Source organism: Zosterops lateralis (assembly GCF_965231275.1).
Source record: "Zosterops lateralis genome assembly, chromosome: 3".
NCBI lineage: Eukaryota > Metazoa > Chordata > Aves > Passeriformes > Zosteropidae > Zosterops > Zosterops lateralis.
The window spans coordinates 18,171,464-18,196,591 of NC_139764.1; the positions used below are offsets into that span (position 1 = coordinate 18,171,464).

General features: G+C 37.5%; 1 protein-coding gene across 1 annotated transcript in view; it reads right to left on the minus strand.

The window, feature by feature from the left end:
• The window catches only part of USH2A (usherin), a gene marked incomplete at its 5' end in the record, with an annotated part of 372,289 nt that overhangs the window by 113,757 nt on the left and 233,404 nt on the right, over positions 1 to 25,128 (minus strand). Inside the window, 4 exons of the mRNA XM_083856830.1 lie at positions 1,466 to 1,629; positions 4,178 to 4,300; positions 7,381 to 7,715; positions 17,798 to 18,426. Coding sequence (XP_083712956.1) covers positions 1,466 to 1,629; positions 4,178 to 4,300; positions 7,381 to 7,715; positions 17,798 to 18,426 — 1,251 coding nt within the window. The remainder of the gene's footprint in view (positions 1 to 1,465; positions 1,630 to 4,177; positions 4,301 to 7,380; positions 7,716 to 17,797; positions 18,427 to 25,128) is intronic.

Genomic DNA, 25,128 nt, shown 5'->3' on the forward strand with positions numbered 1-25,128 from the left:
CGTGGTTTTGTTTCAGAACAAGCACGAGCACATCATCTGCATGTAAAGCTGTAATACATTCAGAAGCATTTTACAGACAGGGCAAAACCCCCAAATCCTCACATTTCTAAAATGCATTTTTCCCAGCACTAACTTCCCCAGAAAAAAGATACAATTTTCTGGCTACACAGTGAAAGATATTCACTGATCTGAGTTGATGGATTCCAGGCAAGTCTTCTCCATTTTAGTGACTCAGATGTCATCTGTTATCTTATCTGTCCTTTGTCAAACAGTTTAAGTTCAGGTCTGACTAAATGCAACTGCTTTTCCACTAGACACTGAGATGAAAAGTATAATTACAACGAAAACTGTAAGCACTAACACAAAACTCTTGAAATGACACACAGTACTAACTGAACAGGACTCAGCTCACTGGGACAGAGCACTGATAAAAGCCAAAAGCATCTTTTCAGACTTAATAACATATGGCTTTGTCACTGAAACTCTTAATCAAGAACGATGCACTACTTTTAAGTGGTACTGATACAAGGCATAAATCCTTAGAAGTCAGAAACTTTCAGTAGGGAAAGACAGCAAGGCAACTTATATTGAGGGCTCCCAAGTTCCTAAAGAAAACAAAAAACAAATTTGAAAACTAATATTATGTAAAAGAATGAAGCACTGATATACAAAATAGTTAATACGGTTATTTGCAACATAAGAAGTAATAAAATATGATAAGGTTTTTAAATAATGAATAGCCTTGTCGTGGTGTTTAACTTCTATATTCACAAACATATATGAAGGAAATTTCTAAGATATGAATGAAAATAAAACCAGATTGCATTACCTACATCTAGAAGGTCAGGGGTTTAGATTACTAAGGTAATGAAACTTCAGTGAGCTGCTTCAGATCTATTACATTTGTCAGTTTTTATAAGCATGCTTACTTCAGGCATGCAATTATAAAATAAAAAGGCTACATTTGCTGCAATTCAGCACCCAGTCCTTAAAATATCATTTGCATTTAAGTCATGAAGAAATTCCCCACTGCTGTATTAACAAACCAACTAGAGAAATTGGCTAAATTCATTTTAAGGAGAAGATCATAATGAAAGAGAAAGGGAATCTTCTCATCGTGAAGGAATGTAGATGTAAATTTTTATACAAAGGGATGAAATCGGCCACAAAGACAACAGGGTTTTGTGTAGTACTGCTTTATACATGTCTCACGAGTTTGCATTAACTATTTCTTCATTTTCACTATTCTCATCCTGCAGAAAGAGCATATTATAAATACGGACATGACTGAGAAAGAGCAAAATGTGCACATTTTTACCCCCTATTTCTTTCCTCTCCTTTCAAGGACACTTAGGTATATTATAAATCAAGGCAAGGACTGTGTTTCCTCTGAGAGCAAGGCAGGCCATGGTAAGTGATGGCAGGTTAACATCTAGTTACTGGAATAAATACTAAGCACACTTACTTGGTTTTGACCATTCCACTTCTACAGCAGTGTGATTAACAGCACGTGCAACGAGGACACTTCCTCTCTCTGGTAATCCTGCTAATGTAGTGGCTATCACTTCTTCACTTGATGTATATCCCACCTCGTTGTGCACTATGAGCTTGTACTCGTATGTTGTGTACCTAAGACATTTTAAAAATAATTAAGTGGAATGAAAAATGCAGACATAGAAAATATTTGCTGTAAGCCTTCTGCCTGTGTCAAAGTTTTGTTGTTTCTTCTTCCCCTGCACAAAAATTCATCTGTATGGGATGCACCAATGAAGACTTCATAAGAGGCATCTATTTTGTGGAAATTATTCAGCACGATTAACATGGTAACAAAAATAAAACACATTATTTCACTTCTTCATAGTTGTAGCTTCTGAGGTGTTGAGAGATTATAGCTCAATTCAATATGTAATTACAGTGGTGGCAACCTGCCAAAATTTGGATCAGAATTTAATCAAATGAGGCTTTTTTCCTCTTTTGGGAAACCCATTGATTTTAACTTGCAGTCTCATTTGTAAAAGGGATTCACCACACAGTCAGGACTCTTCTACTACAAAAACATCCCAAAAAAGGCACCTAGGAGTTCAAATTCATTTAATAAAGTAATTTTTCTCAGAACCTTGCATATTCCAATTACACAGATTTATTAAAAACTACATGTGTATTTAGTAAACCAAGTGACTGTCATGTCATAATTTCTTCCCTATGGCAAAAGGCGTATTAATGTACTTTAAGTGGGATTTCATAATCTCAAATTTAATTTCCTCATAAAAAGCCTCTCACAAAACTGCACAAAGACAGAACTCAGGATCATCTTGTTCAAATTTTCACTGAAGCTGCACTGGGATAAATGTCTACAGATGCAATAAAGGAGCCTACAATAAATGCCAAATATTTAGAGATTTTAGTACAAAAATACTCACTCACAGTGTATATTTACTTTACTTTTTATATTTTTTTTAGATGCTTTGCTATAACACTCTAATTTTTAAAAGAGCTAAGCTTTAGCAGTCCCACTGCAAAGAAAGCAAATTAATGGGAACTCACTAGCTCCAACTCTAACTCTAAGCATTGACGAACAGGCAAAATTTACAAAACACATCTTATTTCTCTCTGTGTCTTCTGTCACTTGCAAACATTTAGTTTTTTCTTGGACATTGTAGCGCACATACAATAATAAAAAAATGGACTCTAGACTTGCAATTTATTGATGAGAACTTGTGATTCATCTTTTTGATGCATATTTTCAACAATGAAAATAAAATGAGTTTGTTGTAGCCTATTAGAAATGAAGAAACCATCTGACAAGATTAGTAATTCTGCAACATGCCTAAAGTACGACAAATGAAAATAAATGCTGATATATGACTTTTCTTTCAGGAAAAATAAGGCTTGAGTGGTTGAGCCTCTCTGCAGCATCTCCTCTCCAGCCACAAACTTATTCTGTATTGTTGACTGCAAAAACATAGCTGCAGGTTGCAGAACCATCTCCAGGAGAAGTGTTCAGGTGTGTGCAAGGGTTAGGCATACTTTTTGGCCATGGCTTATTCAATCCAAAATTTCATGGTGCCTAATGACCAGTCACTGAAGCTCTGTCTGAATTGCCACCTCTGAATTGCTGACGTAACTGCTACACACACTAAAATATGCTGCACCACTAAAATATGCAAAGCTAAAACCAATGGCAACTCTATGTGGACTTTCATGCATGGTTGAGAGAAAGAAATGGATGCTTGGGCAGGATTGGTACAAGAACAGCTCTGTGAGCAATTATTGCAACAGATGGAAATGAGCAGTGACTTTCAGCAAGTAGGCAGAAGCAAGCCAGAGGCAGTAGCCCTCAGCTTGCTTAGGTGTGCCTCTGACAGGAGCAGAGGTCCCATTCTCATGATTCCCATTATGCTCAGTAGGGATGCTCACACAATTTTTACAGAAGGACAGTACAGATTTTGAGGGTCAGTGATTGACATGGAGTTCTCATAAAGCACGCCAGCACACAGAACACATACACACCCTGAAACCATCCATGAGGGTTTTTCTGAGACTTTACCTAAAAAAGCCAATGCAGAATTCATACTGAATCTTCCATTACAATTTCTTAATTTGTGTGTTTTGTCTTAAGAAGCAATAGCCTTGACTTCAAGATGTAGAAATTAAGGTTGAATCAAGAGGAAATGTCTTGCTCTCCCCCACACAACAGGTCTGCTACATACTGAGGCAACAGAGCACACACTCCATTTCCCCACTCTCAACACCCTACATTTAATGGTGATGAAGCTAACATAACAAAGTCAGGTAAAAAAACATTGCTGAAAACAATTTTCAGATGTTTCCCTCAAACGCGCATTCTGCCTGTGCTTTAACTTTGACAACACGCAAATCTACAGCATCTGTACACATAAATCTAAATGGTTTGATTGCATGAGCATATCGATGCTAAAATTTCATGAGATCTTTATTTTCATTTGTTTTTCAAAGCAAAACAATGTATGAGTCAAGAATGACACACTAATAATAAATCCCTGCATATTAGAATGATTAACACCAAAGATGATGAAAAAAAATATTTCATTACATAATTAATATGTTCACTACATAAAGACACAAGAAACACTTTGAACTATTAAACATACACTATACAAAATGCCAGCATTTGTTTTTATAGTTTTTGTAATCTCACCTGCTAAGACCCTTATCTTCATAAAACCACTGAGTTCCTGAGTAAATATTGTGCCACAGATTTAAATCTTCAGGGGGATTTGATGCAAGTGGTTGCTGGATTTTACGTCTCAGGAGCTCATATCTAACACAAAAGACAAGCAGAACACCAGGATTATCTCAACTAATGTTATTACACAAAAAAAAAAAAAAAAAAGAACCCAACCAGGTTTTTTTAAAGCCACACATTATTTTGTTTTTACAGCTGTAAACTTCCTGAGATAAACATTCTTTTTAATGTTTTGTGAATTAAAACATTCAATTACTTAATTAGAAAAAAAAAAAAAAAAGGAAACTACTATGAAAACGGAAAATGAAGCATTTCCACTTGAAAAAAAAACCCCTAGTTTATTTAAGGATTTACAGATTTTAAACTTTGTGGAAATGATATCAAGATCAAGTCCAAATAGCCCACAAAAGTGTCTTATGCAGGCTTGCATGATAAGCACAGGTTGCTCCAGAACATGAAATGATTATGTCTCTTTCTTGCAAATGTACTGAAACAAAGAGCATTGCCATTATTATTTTACTATTAGTAGTAGCTTAAGTGTGTCTTTGTACTTAATGTGTTTGCAAATAACCACAGTGTAAATTACAGGAGATAACAGGCACAGAATGAGTTAACTGTTTCAGCCATCTGTAGACCTTAGCAAGGCACCTTTGTGTTTGGGTAGAAATTCATGATGTGAGCTTGAAAGACTAAACTATTTCATCCTGGTTTTAATTGGTATCTGAAGCAGTATTCCTGTCTCTGTTCCAAACAGCAGGTCAGCCAAAGCCCATCTTTCATCAGGTCAGCCATGAGACTGCCTGATTTGGAAAACATGCTTTCCACCCAGGATGCATCACACACTCTCCATCATCTTTTAAACAAAACCTTTGTGGAATTTAACAAAAATTAAATCACTTAGTGCCTACACAAACTAAAGGGAATAATATTAGAGTTTGCATTTCCTAATCATTCTAGGGATTACAAAGGAAACTACACTCTAAAGGAAACAAAATTAGATATATTTGTTCAAAATCTTTAAGATTATTACTCTTCATTACATTCCACAGGACTGTTTAATTTATGCTTTCAATAATTGTTTCAGTTTGATACCCCAGCAAATTAGGGTCATATGCATATATATTCACTTAAATACATAACTTGCTTTTTTTAAGTGCCTAGCTGCTCTATTTCATCTTGCCCCTGCCTCCCATTCCACCATTCTGGAAAGGTGCTTACTGCTAAATTCCAGACAAAAGTACATGGAGACTCAGGCAGGTTTTAAACACTCTCATTTTAAATGCACATTTGTGAATGTGTTTCCATGTTTAATTTTTCTGCAGGGTACCTTGGTGTGGGTCACCACTCTTGTAATTATCATGCTGACCAATGGCTTTGTGTGTAACTTGAAACTTCCTAAAATCAAGATCATTTCCAGTCTGATAAGGACATGTTGGACAGTACCATCCCAAATTTGAGACCCTGAATGAAGAGGTATTTAACAGGTACTGCATACAGTGATTTAGTGTTGCTTCAAACCCAGAAATCAACTGAGATGCTCTTATGACAGATCTGACACTTCCTGTGCTCCATAGCAGCTAGGGAGTACGTGCATAACTTCCAACAACTTTTGCCCTTGAGTTTAGGGAATACTCCTGAACAGGTACAAGCAAGCATTGTGCCACTTAGTGATGCCAAACTGAATTACTGCAGAAGTTCGGATTATAACTTCAGAAATTAAATAGCAAAAATTAATTAAACTCCAACTCTGTCAAAAAAATCAGATGACTTTATAACAAGAACAGCTCTCACATGAGTGGTTCATCAGTGTCAACCCAAAGACAGATCACTACAGCTTTATAGGAAACCATCCTGGCATATTCTGTCCAATATATTTCATAGACGAGTCTTGAAAAACATCAAATCTTTTTTGAACACCGAGTGGCGATCATGTGTAAATCACCCCCACTGGCAGCTGCTGCTGCTACTCTGCTTGCTGCAGACTTCTTGTTCCATCATGCTGTACAGAGCAGCTGCTTCAGTGGTTGTTCTTGTTGAGGGCAGCATGGCACACCATGAAAGAAATGAAATCTGCAGATGTAGGTCGTGCTGAATTACTTCAATAATCTATGGTAAAATGGTCATGTTGTTAACCCCAGAATAACAGACACTGCTTTTCCGAAACTTCAAATTTTACTGTAGAGCAATCATCATTTCATTCAGTAGTTGTGTGCCCTAATTAAGCCTGAAGAAAAAGTCAAGCTACTGTGCTGTACTAACATACGCAACTGAAACAGCATTACATGATAATTATTGAACCCATCAGGGCACCTAGAAGAGAGCTGCTAACCAGAACATATGGAGTACAGAGCTATAATTCCATGCACAATGTTTCACGATACGTTAAAGCACTAGAATGAAAGATTTGACATTTTTTATTGTGTATATATAAAGATACATTTGTCTTTATAAACCTTTATGCACTCAAATCCATATTTTTTAATGTATATCTACACACACGTGCTCAGTATTTAATATTCAAGTCAAGATTCCCACCCCATCATTCCAGACAAATCTCAGAGGAGATTTCTTTCTTTGGCTCCTTTGATGAAATCCAGTCTGCTAAACCCACCACTTCCTTGAATTTCCTATTTTGGCTATGCCCTCACACTTCTAGCACTTTAACTTCTATTTTTCTCATGAATTGTCTCATTTAAAATTTATTCATCACTTAATTTTTCAAGATTATTTCATGTCATCACCCTTCCAAACGGTCACTTTCTCTTCATGTGGAATAATCCAGAGTATTGAGAGTATTGGATGTGTTAATTACTTGTGTTAACAGAGCTCTCTTCTTTTACTCGTCATTTTATTGGTGGAACTTGTTGCCTGAACTCATCATCAAAAAGTGGCTGATGCTGCAGCCCAAACCACTTATGACTTTGCAAATATCCTGTCCTTGCTCCTTCTAGCTTTTCAGACAGCACTGAGACCCAGAGCCTTCCAGCACAGGCAACACACTTGCCCTGAATAATCCTGGCTCTTCTCTGAGCCCTAAAGAGGAATTCCAAAAGGACCAAAATTAAGAGATCACATGACAACATCTGCATCACTCAGAACTTTTTGAGTCATATTTAGGTAAGGAGAAGCAAACTGCTCTCTTAGTCTCAGCTTACCTCAGATTGGGACCATTGGGCCTTAGTGGTGGTTGCCAAGAGACGGCAATAAAGGATTCGCTGATTGGAGTCACGGACAAGGGGCTGACACTCTGAGGAACTGTGGAGGGTGTGGTCACTCTTGTAGGCAAACTCTCCGTGCAGCCTCCTAGAAAGCCATCACCCCCAGTACAAGCGATCACCGTGACCGAGTAGTTGGTGTAGGGCACCAGGTTGGTCACCAGATGGCTCAGCCTCGATGAAGGGTTCCCAGCAATGACAATGCGTGGGTCAGGCATGCGGATCTCATAGTTGAGGATTTCTCCGTTTGGAATCAGAGGAGGCTTCCAGGAGACCTGAAGGAGGAAGGGAAAAAAAAAAATAAAATAAATATAACAGATTTCTTACAGCCAGATTTCAGGAATACAGACATAACATGTTACAAGATGGACACAAGTGGAATCTGAAGATGTTCTTTTCCATCAAAACAGACTTACTATTATTTTTAAAGGGAAATCAGTTTGAAATCTATTCTTTAATTTTAATGAGGTCCACAGTAACAGTTCCTACCTTTGAAAAATCTATTATTTTGCTTTACTAGTTCTGAATGCTCCATATCACGAAAAATTCCATGCGACGTTCAGACACATTAGCAAAAGGACACAAAAAATCATAAGTATCACTAACTGTCACTTATTTTCTTAGAGTATTACCTGGTCTGCTTCACTACCAATGGCAGAGTAAAAACAAATCTTATTTTTTGTTACACAATTTTCAGAAACTCATAAAATGCATTAGCTCCTACAAAAAAACCCAGATTTTTCTGCATTATTCATATGATGATATATGCACATTTTTCCTTTATTTTTAAGTAACATATTACACTGGTAAGTATCAGACAAAGAACAAGTGAAATTTTCCATTTAGGAACTATAAAATGATACTGAGAAAACTTTATCACAAAAAGATTGGAAGTTACATACAGAATTCAAGTTTTTATAGATTTATACACACATATCATATATATACATACATACATACTGTTATCCTTACTGTGGTTTTGCTCTTACTGAACTGAGGTTAGGCGAGATCTTTTTAGGGTTTTGGGGTTTTTTTTGATAGCACACACACACACACACACACACACACACACACACACACACACACACATATATATATTCTTACCAGCTCCAGTGAGAAATCACACTCAAATAATTACACTATAAAGGTGCATAGATGTTCCAAATTATTTAAGGCTTTCTGCCATGGTACCATGACAGATGAGCCTTCAGACTGGCACAATGAGGACATGCAACTTAACATGTATTAAGAATCTCAGAGTTTCATCAAGGTAGTGTAAAAGCATCTATCAATACTCATTTCCCTAGAAATCCCAGTGCAGGAAGCATACAAGCTTTGCTTTGCTCTGGGACTGTTTTCCTTGCCATTTACCCACTCATCTATAACAATTGCTGTCTCTTTTCCTCCCAGGCACGAGATAATTAAGGATTGAATCCAACATAGAAAAGAACACAGAAATGGAGAAAACCTAGAAACCTTAAAACCTGGGTATATGTCTAAAACCTAGGTAAAACAAAGAAAATACTGAAGTGTTAAATAGTAATACCACAAGACTTCAGTTTCAGTTGATTTCAACTTTTTCCTTAATTCTCTCAGTCTACAAAATAAATATCTTTAAAAATGTATATGCACAATTACACACAGCCAGGGAAACAGAGAAGCTTGATTTTTAAAATTATTTTTTAAAAAATGGGATTATAAAGTGTTCTATTTTAGGTACAGAAGGAGCTCGTAGGCCATGAGACTTGTAAGAAAGCTGGCAGCAAAGTGCTGGAGAAAGCTGAAGGATTTTGATAACAGATTCTGGAATACTATTAAACAGAGTATTAGAGACAGGGTGATCTTGAGTAAAGACAGCAAAACCAAGATTATTGGTGCCCACATAGGAAAAGCTTAGCTCTGGCTAATTATCAAATGCTGTATTCAGATGTCTGTTGCTTCTGGCCCCAAATCACATTCGAACAAATAAAGAAAATATCACTGATAAAGCACCACAAAATTTCATACAAGGTAGGAATTGATTCTGCACTATTCTCACAGAACTTGAGCAGAACTCTCTTTTTGAAGTATTCCATGTGATCTAGAGATAAGCTTAGGAAACAGATGAATGGATAATCAGCACAGACAACAGAAAAATTTTCAAATACAAGTATGTGCTGGTTTAGCTGGGAGGAGTTAACTTCATAGTAGAATGGGGTCAATATGGAATTTCAGTGTGCTGAAAATACTGTTGGAAACACAGGGACGTTTTTGTTATTGCTGAGCAGCACTAACAAAGGGTCAAGGCCTTTATGGCCTCTCACCCCAGGAGAGGAGGAAGAGACAAGGGGCACAAGTCAAAATAAGGGAAGTAAATGAAGAGAGAAGTAAGTTCATAGTCAGAAACTGGAACACAGGCTGTACAACTCTTGGAAATGCAAGGATGAAGTGCCTATCCTGAAATTCTGTCTCAGTGAAGATAACATATTTGACATCTGAATATTAATAAAGCAAATCTGTCATCATTGGTGAAAAAAGCCATGTTGCTTATTACAAGGTGGCTTCTAATAAAAGAACTGCATGCAAACTACGTAGGAAAATACCTGGTATTACATGCCCAGAAGATAAAATTGTCTGAGAACATTCACTTTGTACCAAAACTTACTTCCTGAAAGAGAGAATGAGTTATTTTCTAATCACATTTCATTTTTGATGCTTAACTTTTATGTTTAAACCTCCAAATTACTCTAACACAACTTCTACAAGTTTCATCACACCCTGTAACCTCTTCACATAAAGGAACAGATTAATGTCAGGAGAACAGAGCTGGCTTCATAACCTCAGCTGCTGAGTTTCACACAGTGTGCACTAGCTGGTAACACCTTCAAAACTTCCCAGGTGCTATTTCACAGCATTTGTTGTGCTCTAACAGGTACAGTTGTGCTCTAACAGGTACAGTAGCTCATACTGTAAGTAATAGATATGCTTTGTGGAGCTTACAGTGGGAAATTTCTATAAATTTTAATTTTTTTTTTTCCTGAGAGAAATAAAAACCATTCTGAACAAAGAGTATATTCAGCCAGCAGCATACACAGTGTAACTTACTTTTGTCTGGGCACAGATATCTCACACATAGGTAGGAAGATCTGTTGCTGCTTTGGTTAATAATTTTTGTTTAACTAAGTAATGGGATGACCAAGAGTACTCCCTAGCCCTGCTGTGTCACTTGAGCTGCTTAGAATTACCTGTGTCACCTGGGAATGACAGGATATGCAATCCCTCACAAACATCTCTTGTCAAAAGGCAAGGGACTGCCTGACCCATAAATGGAGATGATGGAGCCAGTCTGGTTAACACACATGTGGCTCCACTGGACCTCTTCTCCTCTTGGACGTGCCAAGGTTTGAGGTAAGAGCTTGGCAATGCATGAAAGCAGGAAAGCTCACTAGGCAGGCTGAGTTGGAAGCAGTAACAGTTTGTTCATTGATTTGAAGCTCAGCACTGAGACCATGAAAGAGGATGCCCATGAGGAAGAGAGAATAAGGTAACTACTGGGAGAGATTAACTGATTCAATGTAATGACTCTGGAAGCTTTCATTTAGAGATCAAAGGACCTTATTTTCTCCACCACAAAATTTAAAGAGACAGAAATTAGCCATTTTCCCCCCATTAAACAGTTATAACCTTGGAATTTTTTTCCCTTTTTTGACAGCAGTTGGAACCCTGCAACTTAATTCTGAGCTATCTGAGGAAAGGCATTGGCACATATAAGCTATTTTACTGTTCAGGCCTGGCTTCAACAGTTTGCTTTTAAATCAGTGTGTTTGGCTTCATTTTATTCTCATTTCTCCTAGATACTGCTTGTAACCTCTACAAACAGAATGTAATAAATACACTACTGAGAGTTTTTCACTGTTAGTCTCAAAGCACATTGTAAGTCTCAAATTGCAAATATTATTATTCCAGTTTTAGAGATATAAAGACTTAATCCTGAACTAAATCACATATCAGAAAGAAGCAAAACCCCAAACAGAGCCCTGCTACCCTAATTCTGCATTCCAGGCACTGGACTCTGACAATCTCCCAGCTCCCCCCAAATAGTTAGGAGAAAAATTTCCTCCTAAATTCTTATCTGTCTTAAAAAAAATTATTGTGGGTTCAATCAAGAGCCAGGATCATACTGGAAATGCAAATTCTGAGAAATGTCACTGATAATTCCGCTCATCAACTTTGCACGAGTTACACCCAGATTCAGCAAGGACTACCACAGAAGAACAGCATGATCAAGTTTGCCATAACAGATTGCTACTACAAAAACTCCTAGAACTTTGCTTGAGTCGTGGGAAAAACAAAAGAACATTTATGATCCTAAACACCCACACTAGAGAGTTTCAACTTTATCAAAGGCAGAGGGATGTTGCCGATGAAACCCCACAGGATAATCTATACCAAATGAGCAAGCTGTGCAAGAAATCACAGTCCTAACACATGGAAAATCTCTAGTGTGCAAGTTAAGGTTGCTCCTGTGGGTGTTGGAATATCCTAAGTCACTCAAGCAGCTCTTATGTGTCAAATGAACCAAGGTCTCCCTGACCTGAGCAGCATTACAAGGCAATCTTCACACAAGGATTGATCGCTCCTAAACAATTTCCCCAATGCACTCTTCATACCTGCATAAAACTGGAAGGGCGGTCAACAAAGTCCAAGTCCTTTTTTTTTTTCCCCTCTTCCAGAACAAAGCTGTTACCTTGGCTTACTGCATCTCCCTTTAGCAGACATGGCTGAGGAATCAGGGTTGCTTTCAACTCTCAAAATTATGTTCTGGGGTAACTGCAGACTGAAGTGTTTGAGGAATGACATAACAAGAGGGAGTTTAAACCTGGAATAGAGGAAGGGTCCTCACAGCCTCATTCTCTGCCACATACGGACCTACAGAGGAGAAACACTGAATGATCACCTCACTGTTAGCACTGACTTCAGTGACCTTGGAGTAATTAGCATTGCATCCAACATTCTGTAATCAGAATCAACTTCACAGGACAGCAAACATTAATGTGTGAGACAAAAAAATCCAGCTCCAAAACATATCCCTATAACTAATTCTGTGGGAAACAGAAAATGGATAAATAAAACACCTTCTTTTTCATGGATGATACTCAAACTGTAACTACAGGGTATGTTGCTTTAAATGTGTCAGTGATATCTATTCCTTACAGCTGAAATCTTTCTTCTGCATATTTTAATCCCAGCCTATTTACAGAATACAGGCAAAGGCAGTCCACTATCCAGCATCTGGGCTAACGAAGAACAGAAGACAACTGTTAAAATAGAGCCTTGTTAATTTTTGTTTGCTCACTTGCATATCCAATTTAGTTGTGAAATCTGAGAAATAGCCACTAGAAAGATTTATCACTGTTGCAATAAATGATAACCTACTGCACTGAAAGAGTACAGATGGCAACTCTTGAAGATATCGTGACAGCAAACTAATGACATTGTTCAATCTGGAGGGTGGATTAGCAGTTTTCTCTGCTTCAGTTTCTTCTATACAAAGAACAGAATGGCAGGTGAATGGCAAAGCAAGAGACTGTCATCTCTGGGGGTAACAACGAACATGAATGACAATCAAATTAAAAAGCCTATAACCCTTCCTCAGTCAGAGAACTCATGAGGAAACACTTCAGAAAAATAATCAATCCATGGAAAATCAATGACATTATTGAATCAATATGCAAAACAAACAAACAAACAAACAAGAAATTAAAATGGCAGTTAAGTGCCTCAGAATCACCACAGCCCTTCATACCTCACAGGCAACATATATAAAATATATCAAGAGAGAAGTAATAATAATTTTTTATTTTTCTCATTCTGTATCTAATCAAATTGCAGGAAGTTTCTTTAAATGATGTTATCATGAAGCAATAGCACAGCACAAGAACTGTATGTCAATGACGTATTTATTCCATCCTACCAGGAGGAAACCATTCTCTTACAAGCTCTTTATAAACAATAATAAAAAAAAAATGCCCCTGGAGAGAAATATCAGGATTATACACAACTTCTGCCAACTTCTATCTAGAGAGAAAAGTTACATGAAGGATGATAGCAAATGGTTGCTGCTTTTTATCTGTCAGTGGTCCAGTTGGTGGCAGTTGTCAGTGAGGGGGAACAATACAGGCAATATGAGGCAGCAAGTATCTGGTAAAGCCAGTAATTAAGACTGCAGCTGCCTTTTCCAGGCCAAAATCCTCAAGGAAGAACCCCAGCAGCAAAAGGGAATTCCTCCTACCAAAAGTTATAAGGCCAAAGTTGAAATATTTGCATGCTACACTTAATTTAGTTCAGAGTACCCAGCTACATAATGCTTCCCCTACACAAAGAACTCCATTAAATAATTTTTCACTGTGTAAACCAGCCTCTTTCTCAAGCCACTCAACCTAGCTACATTCCCGAATGTCATATCAGTGTGAAGTGTGAGATTGCAGCAGCACAGCAATTGCAACCCTCACAAGAAAAGGAAACAATTTCTTTTCTACTTCTCTACATTAGGGTATAGCAAATCTTGTGTAACAGGAATAATGTTCATGGCATTGGCATACACTAAATAAACGGCTTTTGCAGTTGCTGAATACCTCCACCTCACTTTGGCATTTAATCAGCCACAAAAGCAGTTTATTGCGCATTATACTTTGCTACCATGAACATTATCAATTCAGCAAATATTAAAAAATATCATGCTGGTGTCACAGAAATGGGTACTTTAAAAATTATCGACAGCCTTACACTTTCTGTTGCACAAAGGAAAGCAAGTTAAATGTTATGGAGAGATATTGGTCCATTCTGATTAAAACTAAATGTTAAAGGAGCACACACATATCACAAGTGTTTATGCTGAGAGTGCCCTGCCGTGTTGATATTTTCCTCCTTGCAGAGTGAAAGCTTTGGTCTATGAAAATAAGCTGTATACTCAGGTGAGTACTATCCTGGAGCACTTTGAATTCTTCACATCCTCAAATCATTTTTATTGATTCAATGACTAAATAAAGGAATGGAAATATGTTTCTCTTTTTTGTAAATTCTCTCTGTTTTCAGTAGAAGTAAATATTTGTGGTCATGGTTTAGGGATTGGTTGCAGTGACAGCTGAAAGCCTCTATTGATTTGCGACCGTGGCTTGGTAAAGGAGCCTCTTGCTAATCTTTCCCACAGCACCCTTCCAATACCTTCTGCTCTAACCTGGGAGGACAGCTCTCTCTAGGGCAAGAGGTAATTAAAATCTCCTTCCCAAAGGGATGGCTTGTTTTCCACCCTGTTCTAAAGAGTTACCATCGTAGACCCTGAGGTAAGAGCACTGTACTGCACAAAGGACTCCACAAATTTCATTTGAACACAACATAGGTGATATATGCAGTGCAGGTGTGCTGGGCTTGAGCTACTCAGGAGGGAAAGTAGGCCTTTCTAGGACTTTTAGGGGCACCAGTGTAAAATAATTCCATATGAAATCCATCCTACTTCCACACAGGAAAACATTTCAACCACTAAGAGGCAATCCTTGCACAATACTGCACAGTTGTTCTGTCTGTGGAACTGGCAATTCTGGGGGTGAAGGGACATAGTGGGTTTACAAATCTCCACCCAGTTCTAGAGAATTTGGGCAAAATCCCCAAACATTTTGTGAACAGGTGCTCCCTTGTTCTTCTTGTACTCTCCCAGTACACAGCATTCACACAAGACCGCCTCAGGGACACAGAGAAGCTGTGAGTGCTCTCCAAGCCCTACTACTCTGACATGAATTTGCCATAAAAATGCAGGGAAGGAAACAACACCACCTCTAGCAAGCTAATCCATTTGACAGATCTGTAAGAAGACCGACAAGTAAGATGAAATCCCAGTTGTTTCCTCTGGTGCTCCCATCTGCAAAGAAGCAGAAGGCGAGAAAACTGCTGGGTGCAGCAGGCCTTCTCTATTATCTCGTCGGTGATGAAGTGCAATGAACTCTTCTGCAACTATAGCTTTGCTTCATTGTTTTTAAAGAGAGAAGAAATAATTTATTATTAGAATAGTAAATGCTAAAAAAATTAAATAAACGTCTTGCTGAGCTGGACAAGTGAGAGAAATGTTAAGATGTTTAAGAAGACTTAGAATCTCAGAAGTCAGAAATGAAATACCATGGGATATTCCCTGCACAGGAACTGTACCAAGTGTTCCTGACTTTCTATCATTTATGATGAATATAAAAGGGAAAAACATTAAGTAAATTAAAATACTTGGTAAATAAAAGAATTTGTGTCTATATCAGCAAAGAACCAATGCTCTGTACAGTAATAGAGAGAATTTAGCAGAAGAGATACTCAGGAGTGAATATATTTGGAGAGACATATGTAAGTCACTTTTCTCAATTCAATGCTCACACCTTAAACTATTTTGAATATTTTAACTTAAATATTTAAAATTAATAAAAACTGACAGTAAAACAAATTCATGGAAATAAAACCATGCAGGCTTCAGCATCTTTGACAAAAATTAGTCTTAACAGATCCAAAAAATATTTGTCTCCAGGTGGAAAACACAAGTCCAAGACTACACATGTGGCAATGACACTAAATTTGACCACCATTCATAGAGTTGTTCAAATAGCTTGGACATTAAAGGGCTTTAAAGAGTTTTGAATATTAATGACAAGTTGGGGAAGAAGGAGAATAAGCATTTGAATTCTTGAGTAATAAAGAAAAACAGATTTAAGAAAAAATGCTGTATTGAAATTTAATTATTATAGAGTGAAAACTGCATTGCCTGACTTCAGATTTCAGAAGAAATAAATGACCCAACTAACTTTCAGTGTTTGTAGATTACTTCATCTCAGAGTTGAGGAAAATACAATAAAATTACAACTAAACACACGTCTGATCTCAGGAAAAGACATCCAGTAAAGAATGACACAATCTTTGATAACCCATGGGCTTTTAAAAGTAGAATTGAGTGTTGAATGCACTTGGAGAAAAAATAAAACATGGATAAGATATAAAATTATAACATTCTTACCACATTAACTGGAGCTTCAAAGGCTGCAGTGAGTCTTTGTGCTCAGAGTTGGGGCCAATGTGAAAAAGCTCATACAGTGAAACATGGGCACGTGGGGAAGCGCACGATTGAACTAGAGCTACTATTTACTCAGCATTGCAGCTTCTGGCAAATCCATGAAAAACTCTTCACTATAAATTGTGGAGAATATTGAGATATATCTACAGAGGTACAGAGGGCAGAAACCTGGAAGTTGATTGCCCAAATCTTCAGTAAGCAGTCTGGCAATTCATCATAATTACTAGTGGTCGATTGTTATTAATTCTTACAGTAACCATTGTACTCATATTGAACTGATTTGCAATTAACATGGAGGTAACATGCAATTCCTTAGACATTAAAACAAAATTTTATAAGCTCTGGATTTTTTTTGTCTAATAGTGAATAGCTGTTTTTTCATAGCTTAAAATTCTGTGTGAACAAAGGAAAAAAATCAGCATTGGTTTACTGCTGAAATTCATACCTTCAAACTATGCAGATTGCATTGGTAGCACCACTCTGTTTACGTTTTGAAAATACAATGTATACCAAAAAAAAAATAAATCTGACAGACGAACTTCAATCTTATGCAAATGTCCTTTGTTTTGTGCTCTGGTGAGCAAGCTACTGTACCAATACTTTTGGCATTAGTACAAGACTGAATCCATGGAAGCATGTGTGTATTTACACAAAAGAGGCTTCTAAGCTACAAAAATCCCTCTTGTTTGGTTACACTAATTTCCCTTGAATGAAGTTTGTATGCAAGCCAAAACAATGGTAGTTATCCTGTCCTCTAGAGTTCATTCCCAACAGAACGATGTGAATAATTGAAAACTTCCTGCGTAGTCCTGTAAGACTCCTCTTTCGTAAATCAGGAGAACAAAAATGCTATTTTTTCTTCTTCGTTAGCCATTTAAAAAAATCTGATAATTGTGCAGAAGACTTAATTACAGAAAAAAAAATCTTTTTTACTTCTTAGCATTTTAATGAAGTCTTGAAATTTTGGAGAAGGTAGTAGGTCATTTTCTGATCTGATTAGGGAGTTAAAAGTAATCATTTAAGTTTAATATTGAAAATACATCAGGTGCATAAGGAAGAAAAAGAACGGGAGTATAATGCCAGAGGCTGGTGTAAAGAAAAAAAAAAAAAAAAAAGGAAAGGAATCTAATGGTTTTGAGCCAAAGCACAGATACTAATTATTCAACTACCCCTGCAGCCATGAAGTCTGTTGGCTCAGCCAGTAGATGTCTCTCTTAAATACACAGTTGCTACAAGGAAAACACACCAAAGCCACGAGGCAATGAGAATTATTCCTACCTGGACTGAGTAGGGTCCCAATGCTTCTGCATCAGGCGGCTGAACACCAGCAGGTCTTGAAGGTCTGGTGGTAACTTCTGCCCAGGCACTGCTGTTCATGCTCCCATGCAGGGTGCTCATCAGTACTCGGTACTCAAATTTCTGCCAAGGGCTCAGAGCAGTGCTCTGGTCAATGTAGCTCATGGACTGATTGAAGGGGAGACACACCACAGTTGAGATTTGTTCTGTTCCTTTCACCCTCCTCTCTATTGTAACGTTTTCCACCAAACCATTTGGCTGAGCAGGTGGTTGCCAGGATATGACCACAGAAGTTGGAGTATCAGAATAAAGTTCTGGAGCAGGAATACCCTCAGGGGCATCTGGAAGGGTCTGTATTTCTGGGGTTGTGGGTGAAAGAGAGCATCCTTTAGAAGTGCATCCTTCTACTTGAAACACATAGACAGTGTAAGGATGCAAGTCTTCTACAGTGCAGTTAGATGTAGTTCCTGGCACTGTATCATGCAGTTGGCCATTTTGGTAAATATTATAGTGTGTGATAATGCCATTTGGCTTTAAAGGATGCTGCCAGGTAATGCTTGCTGCCCTTGCTGTAACATCCAACAGAAGTGGTGGATCTAAAGGTCCAGGCTCTGTAATTAAAAAAAAAAAAAAAAAGGAAAGAGAAACTACTAAAAATTTGTGATTTTTAAAATAAGTATCAGCAAGATGTACTCACCAAACGAGGCTCAAAAATCACAAAAGGAGCTCAGATCTACTAAATAGCCTATTCCCTATGTCTTTGGAAAATGTAGGCCCAGATATTCAGGGGATGAATATGGCTCTCTTCTCAAAGGCAAGCTGCTCACCTTCCCTCATCCCAACCTTCCTCCCTCCTCTTCTGCATCCTTTTTCCTCCTGTGTCTCAGAAGTACCCTATCAATGCTGTTTGCATGTGGAGAAAGTGTATGGCTCACTATTACTGTAGACTTGCAGTTCTAGCTTTTGGGGACGTTTTTCTAGAGCACTAGATACTAATTGCAATCAACAGCACAGGCATAACAATGCTGTGTATTTTACAGCTCAGTAAGTCCCTACTGCATCTCTCATTATATATTCAATATTTTACTTTGTTCTGTTTATAATTCTAATCCATTTTTTGCAATTTATCTACTCCCTGTTAATATTATAGGTGATTTTTTACTTTGACTGTGACAGAAGCTGCCGATTTAGCTCTTTCACCTACTGATAAATAAACAATGCACAGATCTGACCTTTAGGTTAACAGGTTTTATGCTTGCTCCACTCAGCACTCTAACTGATTCAATTATCATAAAGGTTCAGGAGCTTCCATGAATACTGAAAAAGACCGACCATATGCCTGCATAGGTGTTGTGGAACAGCAAATACTCTGCAGCCCTCCAGAGAAATTCCTTAATTGTAAATAATTTCACCATGCGACACAATCAAGTCACCTTGAATGCAAAACCCTCAGCCTGTGGAGGCAAAGTGTTATTTAAGCTTTACTGGGCTGCGTTAAATTCTGCAATTTGAAGGGCTGTTAAGTTTTTCAATTGAAATTTCATTTAAAATGCAGGTGCTTTTTATTATATTGAGGCTTTACTGCTCTCTAGGTACAAGCATGAACATGGTGCAATAACACAAATCTGGCTCAATCACTGATCAGTAACAGCTGTAATTCCAGAACATTTAGCATTCTTATAAACCACGTCCTGAAATCTATAAATTGCTACCAAGAAAATACTATATTCTCCCCTATTCTGCCCATAGCAATTTTGACATTTATGAGATTTTTCTGTGAACATTACATTTTATTGAAACCTTAAAAAAAGATATACTTGGATTTAGTAATTGTTTAAAATAGCTTTAGATTTGGGGATTTGCAGAGGAAGGGGGAGAAGAGGGGACCTACATTTGGAATTATAAGGGTTCAAAAATTTAAAATTCATTAGTGATTGTGGGTGTGCCGAGACTTCAGGAGAGGTGACATAGCATATGCTGAATTCCATTGCAGTCAACAACACTATTATTTAATTCCTGGTGTCAAAACCAGAAGGAACATTACAGGATGAATAATTTACTTCACTAGAAGCAAATAATTCCTGATAATTTTTAAGGGAAAAGAAGGCGAGGGGGGAGGAGGGAAAGGAATCAAATAAATCCAGCACCATGAGTTGCTCCTTCTATATTTTAGAGTAACAGCTGAAGCAGTCAGAAGTCCCTGTTCTCCTCTCACATACAAAGAGAGGTAAATCAGAATTATTCCAGTAATGTCTGTGAAAACAGTGATGTAAAATTGGGACAGCAAGCTTTTTTTTTTTGCTTTTAAATTTGAAAAGTAACTGATTTTTCATTCATTATATGATGCATCACAAAGTAACTCCATAAAGCTCAGCTGTATCACATATCCTGCTCTACTCACGGTGATAATAAGGATGGAGTTCTGTATTTAATGCTTGTGCACACTAGGATTAATTTAGATCTCTGAATTTGCAAGTACAAAAGATGATCTGTTGTAAAGAGTAATTAAATTCTATTTGCATGTACTCCTGGGTAAAATCAATTAGGTCATAAGTTGGAATAAAATTTGGTCCATTATTTAGACCTCACTGAAAGATGGAAGAGGTGGAGGTGTAAATCTGAATTAGGTTTATATTCTGTAAACCGAATCTTTTTCTGGGGTGGAAGGGAAAGAGGAGAAATTGCTTTGGAACTAAAGACCTTGAAAATCAGTTGCTGCAAATTCTAGTTTAGTGGAGCAAAGGAGCTGAAATACGATATTTACCACTGAACCACAAATTAGCATTTTATCTAATTATATAGCTCAGAGGCTACTGCACTATGAGGATCTGCAGGAGGGAAAAAAAAAAAAAACCACAACAGAAAAGCCCCCCAGTATTCAAGCAGTTTGCTGTAAGGAAACAGCTAAGCCTTTATACTCCTACTGAATAAGTTGCAGGCATTGCAGGTGAAACATTCATGGTAATTAGTTGAACCTGAGCTTTAATGCCCCCTGAGTTCAGACTTATTCCTTAAGGACAATCTGCAATGTACGGGAGGAGCTGTCAAACTTCAGCTTTGGGTCCCCCTAGTCCCTCCCCTTCCCCTCAAAAACGTGTATTTTGGTAGCTAGCATACCTACCCACACATTCCCTACTGCCCTTTTAAAAGGGAGACTTTTAAGACTTTCTGAGTTCAAACAAGACGTTTGAGAGATGCTTAATTGGCCCCACTGGATGGGAAGGCATTAAATCTTGGTCCCCAACACTCATTCAGTGCAGCTTCTTTTTAAATGGCAAGCAGAATCATCTAATTCTATGTACAAATCAACTGGCACGATACTGCTTGGTTGAAAGGGTCACCACAATTATGTAAAACATGAGTATTAACTATAATTGGGATAGTTTGCTAATACAATAAAAAGCTCTGAACATGAAAAAAGTTATGCTCGCAGCAGTAGCTATCACTTTCTAAAGTAAGAATTCATGGATGAAATGACATGAAAAAGATGGTTATAAAATTTTAATGGAATGATAAAAGGCAAAAGTCATCCTCTCAGCTGAATTCTTAAAATCCCTATATATCACAATCAGGTCCTTAACTGTAAAATCAATGTGGAGTATAACATGTTGTCAATGTGGTTGTCACTGGAGGGAAGACTGCAAAGTATGACAGCTACACAGCTCAGCCTGTCAATGATAAAATAAAATCATAAAGCTTTTTACATGGATGTAATTGTTTATAGAAGTAACTACTGAAGATGGAACAGTGGGCATCTTTGTCCTTAAGATTCTTAGTTCATATTTCAAACCATTTCATTACAGTATTAATACTAGAAGGTAGTTTCATTTTGGCAAATGAAATTATCTTTTATGGTAGACTACTTCGCTCATCTGCTTCAAAAGTTCAGACTTGACTTAAAATAAAGGCACAAAACTGCCATTAATCTTTTTTAATTCCCTGAGTAGAACGATACATTTGTTTACTTACTGTGAGACTCGGAAAGCAAGGAGTTATGCTCTCATGGTTGTATTTTTTGATGGGAATCTACATTTACATTTAATATACTAAGACATGTACCTGAACTGATACCCTTTAAAGCTAATGAGAAATACCTGATTTGCTGGCAAACTCACTAAGCAGAATAAAAATTCTGTGCCTTTTACTCTTGAATCATTTACTCTTTTCAGGAACATGGACAATGAAATTATACATATTAACAGAATGTGGTGTCTTTCATATACTGCTGACTTTACCCAGCAGCAAACCTAAATTGTGTAGCTCTGGGCATAAGAGACCACAGGAATCTTTTATCACATGAGATCACAGACCTCAAAAGTCATTAAGCTGTTCATGCAATGACATGCAATCCGTATGAACCCCTTCAAATATGTATTAAGAGCTGTCTTCAGAGTATTCAGACTTGCTGCCCTCTACTGATCCAAACACACATTGGTTTCAGAACTTCAGTTCTACCAGTCAATAAAGTTCTAATTCCTAATCTGTAGGCATGCATGGGCAGTTTGCACTATATATCATATGATCGATCATCTTATCATATGTGCCACTACTACATCAGCTTAATTTGTTCTGTCCTTCTACTATTCATTCTGTCAGGTTTTTCACATGATTTCTCTTCCCCTTGTCACCTCACCAGGTTTTGTCTTCTCTTGCTTGAGTTTCTGTTTTTTCTTTCTTGAGCTCATGTGAACACATTCGCATCAACTATTTATGGATTAGTTTATATGCCTCAATTATGTGGCCCTAACTTACATAGCTAGAGTAGGAGATCTGTCTTCTCAGACAACAAATATCATAAGCAGAGAAAGCAAGAACTTCCAAAGGTGGCAAACTGCATTATTTATCCTCTTGTTCTGGATTGCCTCTCTTCATGGTCTACATCAGGAAGATTTAGGAGAATCACAGAATCATAGAATATCTTGGGTCGAAAAGGATCCATCAGGATCATCAAAGCACAACTCCTGACTCTGCACAGGATATTCCCAGGAGTCACACCATGTGCCTCAGAGTGGTGTCTTGTCAAATACTTCCAGAACTCTGTCAACCTTGGGCTGTGACCACTTCCCTGGGGAGTCTGTTCCAGTGTCCAACCGCGATTTGAGAGAAGAACTTTTTTCTAATGCCTCCCGTGGCACAACTTCAGGCCATCCCTTGGGTCCTGTCATTGGTCACCATGGAGAAGAGATTAGCGCTTGCCGCTCCTTTTCCCCTCATGAGGGAGTTCGAGCTGTGATGAGATCTCACCACAGACTAAGGCTTTTCAACCTGGGATCAAAGCATGCCAGAGGAGCACAGCATAGCACTCCCTATGATAGGAATTATTCTTCCCTGATTTGACAAGAAGTAGCTCAGCAGATACATTGCAGGAGCCCTTTTTTTTTTTTTTTTTTTAATTGCCTTTTTTATCTCCGGCAACTTCAATATGTAATGATCTCCAGTGACTACTGTGTGCTTTTGCCCTTACTTATTGTGAAGAAACACAGGGCCTATAACTTAATTATGTATAAAAGAGATGGACTTGAAGTCACTTATGTAAGAAATAAAAAATAAAAAATTGGGCTGCCTGCTAGGTAACTTGCAAAATCTTCTTTTTCAGCTAGTGCAAGCCAGGCACTTTTAAAAGTGCTTTAGTAAGAGCTCTCCATACTGGAGTTGTACACTGACCCACAGAACTGAAATGCAGCCATGGCAGAGAACGTGCTGGTGACTGAGATGTTCTGCTGTATGCAAATCACTGGGCTGCAGACAGGTTTGGGGGTGTTCAAAAGCTAATAAAAGCAACAAGAAATTTTTCTTTAAATTAGAAATTTTGCTATCTTAGAACTTGTTCAAGTCATGGTGGATTTTCTCTGGCACATTACAAAAAGCACCTTTCTCATTTGGGAGATATCCCTCTGAACAAAAATTACACCATTTGGATTGCTATCAGACAATATAATTTTGCAAGTCCTAAATCTACACCATAGGAACCCAGCAGCTGCCATTGGGGCTGCTTCAGATAACTGTAACCAATGTCTTTGCAAAACCCAGAGAGCTCAAAGACTCCCCATAGCTAAAGGGAAAACTTAGCTTGTATCTCCTTTTTTATAGCTAAAAGGTTCAGATTTATTTCTGCATACAATGTGTGAGATTCTGTTCTCAGTTCAGTGGTACATACTGACCTCTCAGTTCAATGGTCTTGACACTGATTACAAGAGAGCTATCTGAAATCTACATTCAAGTTACTGAAAGCAAGCTCTAATTCATAAACTTCATCAATTGTTTCTATCTGTAGATATTCTGCAGTAAATAGTCTGGTAGTGTACTTACCAAGATCACTGGAACAAACATCTTTTATTAATGCATGTTTAGCAGGTTTTAAAATATTCATAGTTATGTATATTATTGTTATCTGGCCTAGGCAGGTTAGACTTTAAAAAATGCATGGAATCAGTTACTCGTGTCACAATCATGTATATGGAAGTATTTGAAAATTCTTTACTGTATGTTTTTCTTGCTTTAAAAAATACTCCAAACCTACTAATCTGTATATTAAGACATTCCACTGTCAGATACAACATATTTTTTACGGCAGCATTTGCTAATTTTCCCCTAATGATTCCCAATATCTTCCTATTTACCATATATTTATCATAAATAAAATATAGTACACAGATATACTGTGAAATCATCAGCTTGTATTGCTGGAACTCTACTGACTTTTAAGTGGATGTGTTGATTCACATCTATTGGTGTCAAGTGTATGTGCACACAGACACACACACACATATACTTTATGCCTACAGATACTTTTTAGTTTGGTGAAACAAAAATACATATATTTACTGAATAAAGTTCAATAAGAACATGTAGACACACATCTAGTTCAACAGAGTAAGACATATAGGAAATTTCCATTATTAAATTTTACTTTAAAAAGTTGAAGTCTGTTGGTTAGCAGGGCCAGGAATTAAGTGTATTTCTGCAACAAACTGTCAGTACAGGGAGTTTCACAAGAAACACGTTGAAACCTTGACAAAAATACTGCTTATACCCAATGACAATCATTCAGTCTTAAGCAACTGAGCTGAATATCCTTTCATAGATGGCAGCGCTCCACAATGACACCACAGAGTCCTCTGTCACCAGTGAAAGTTGAGTGGGTTTTTTTTTAAATGACAAGGGTTGCTGGATACTGTTGCATCTCCTGTGTAGGTTTTCCACTCTAACTCCTCAAAAGAGAATTTTAAAATTGTACACCCACTACTTTGCACAAAAATAATTTTTGTACCAGTAACAAGTGATGCCTTTTAAATGTACTTCTGTCCTCCTCG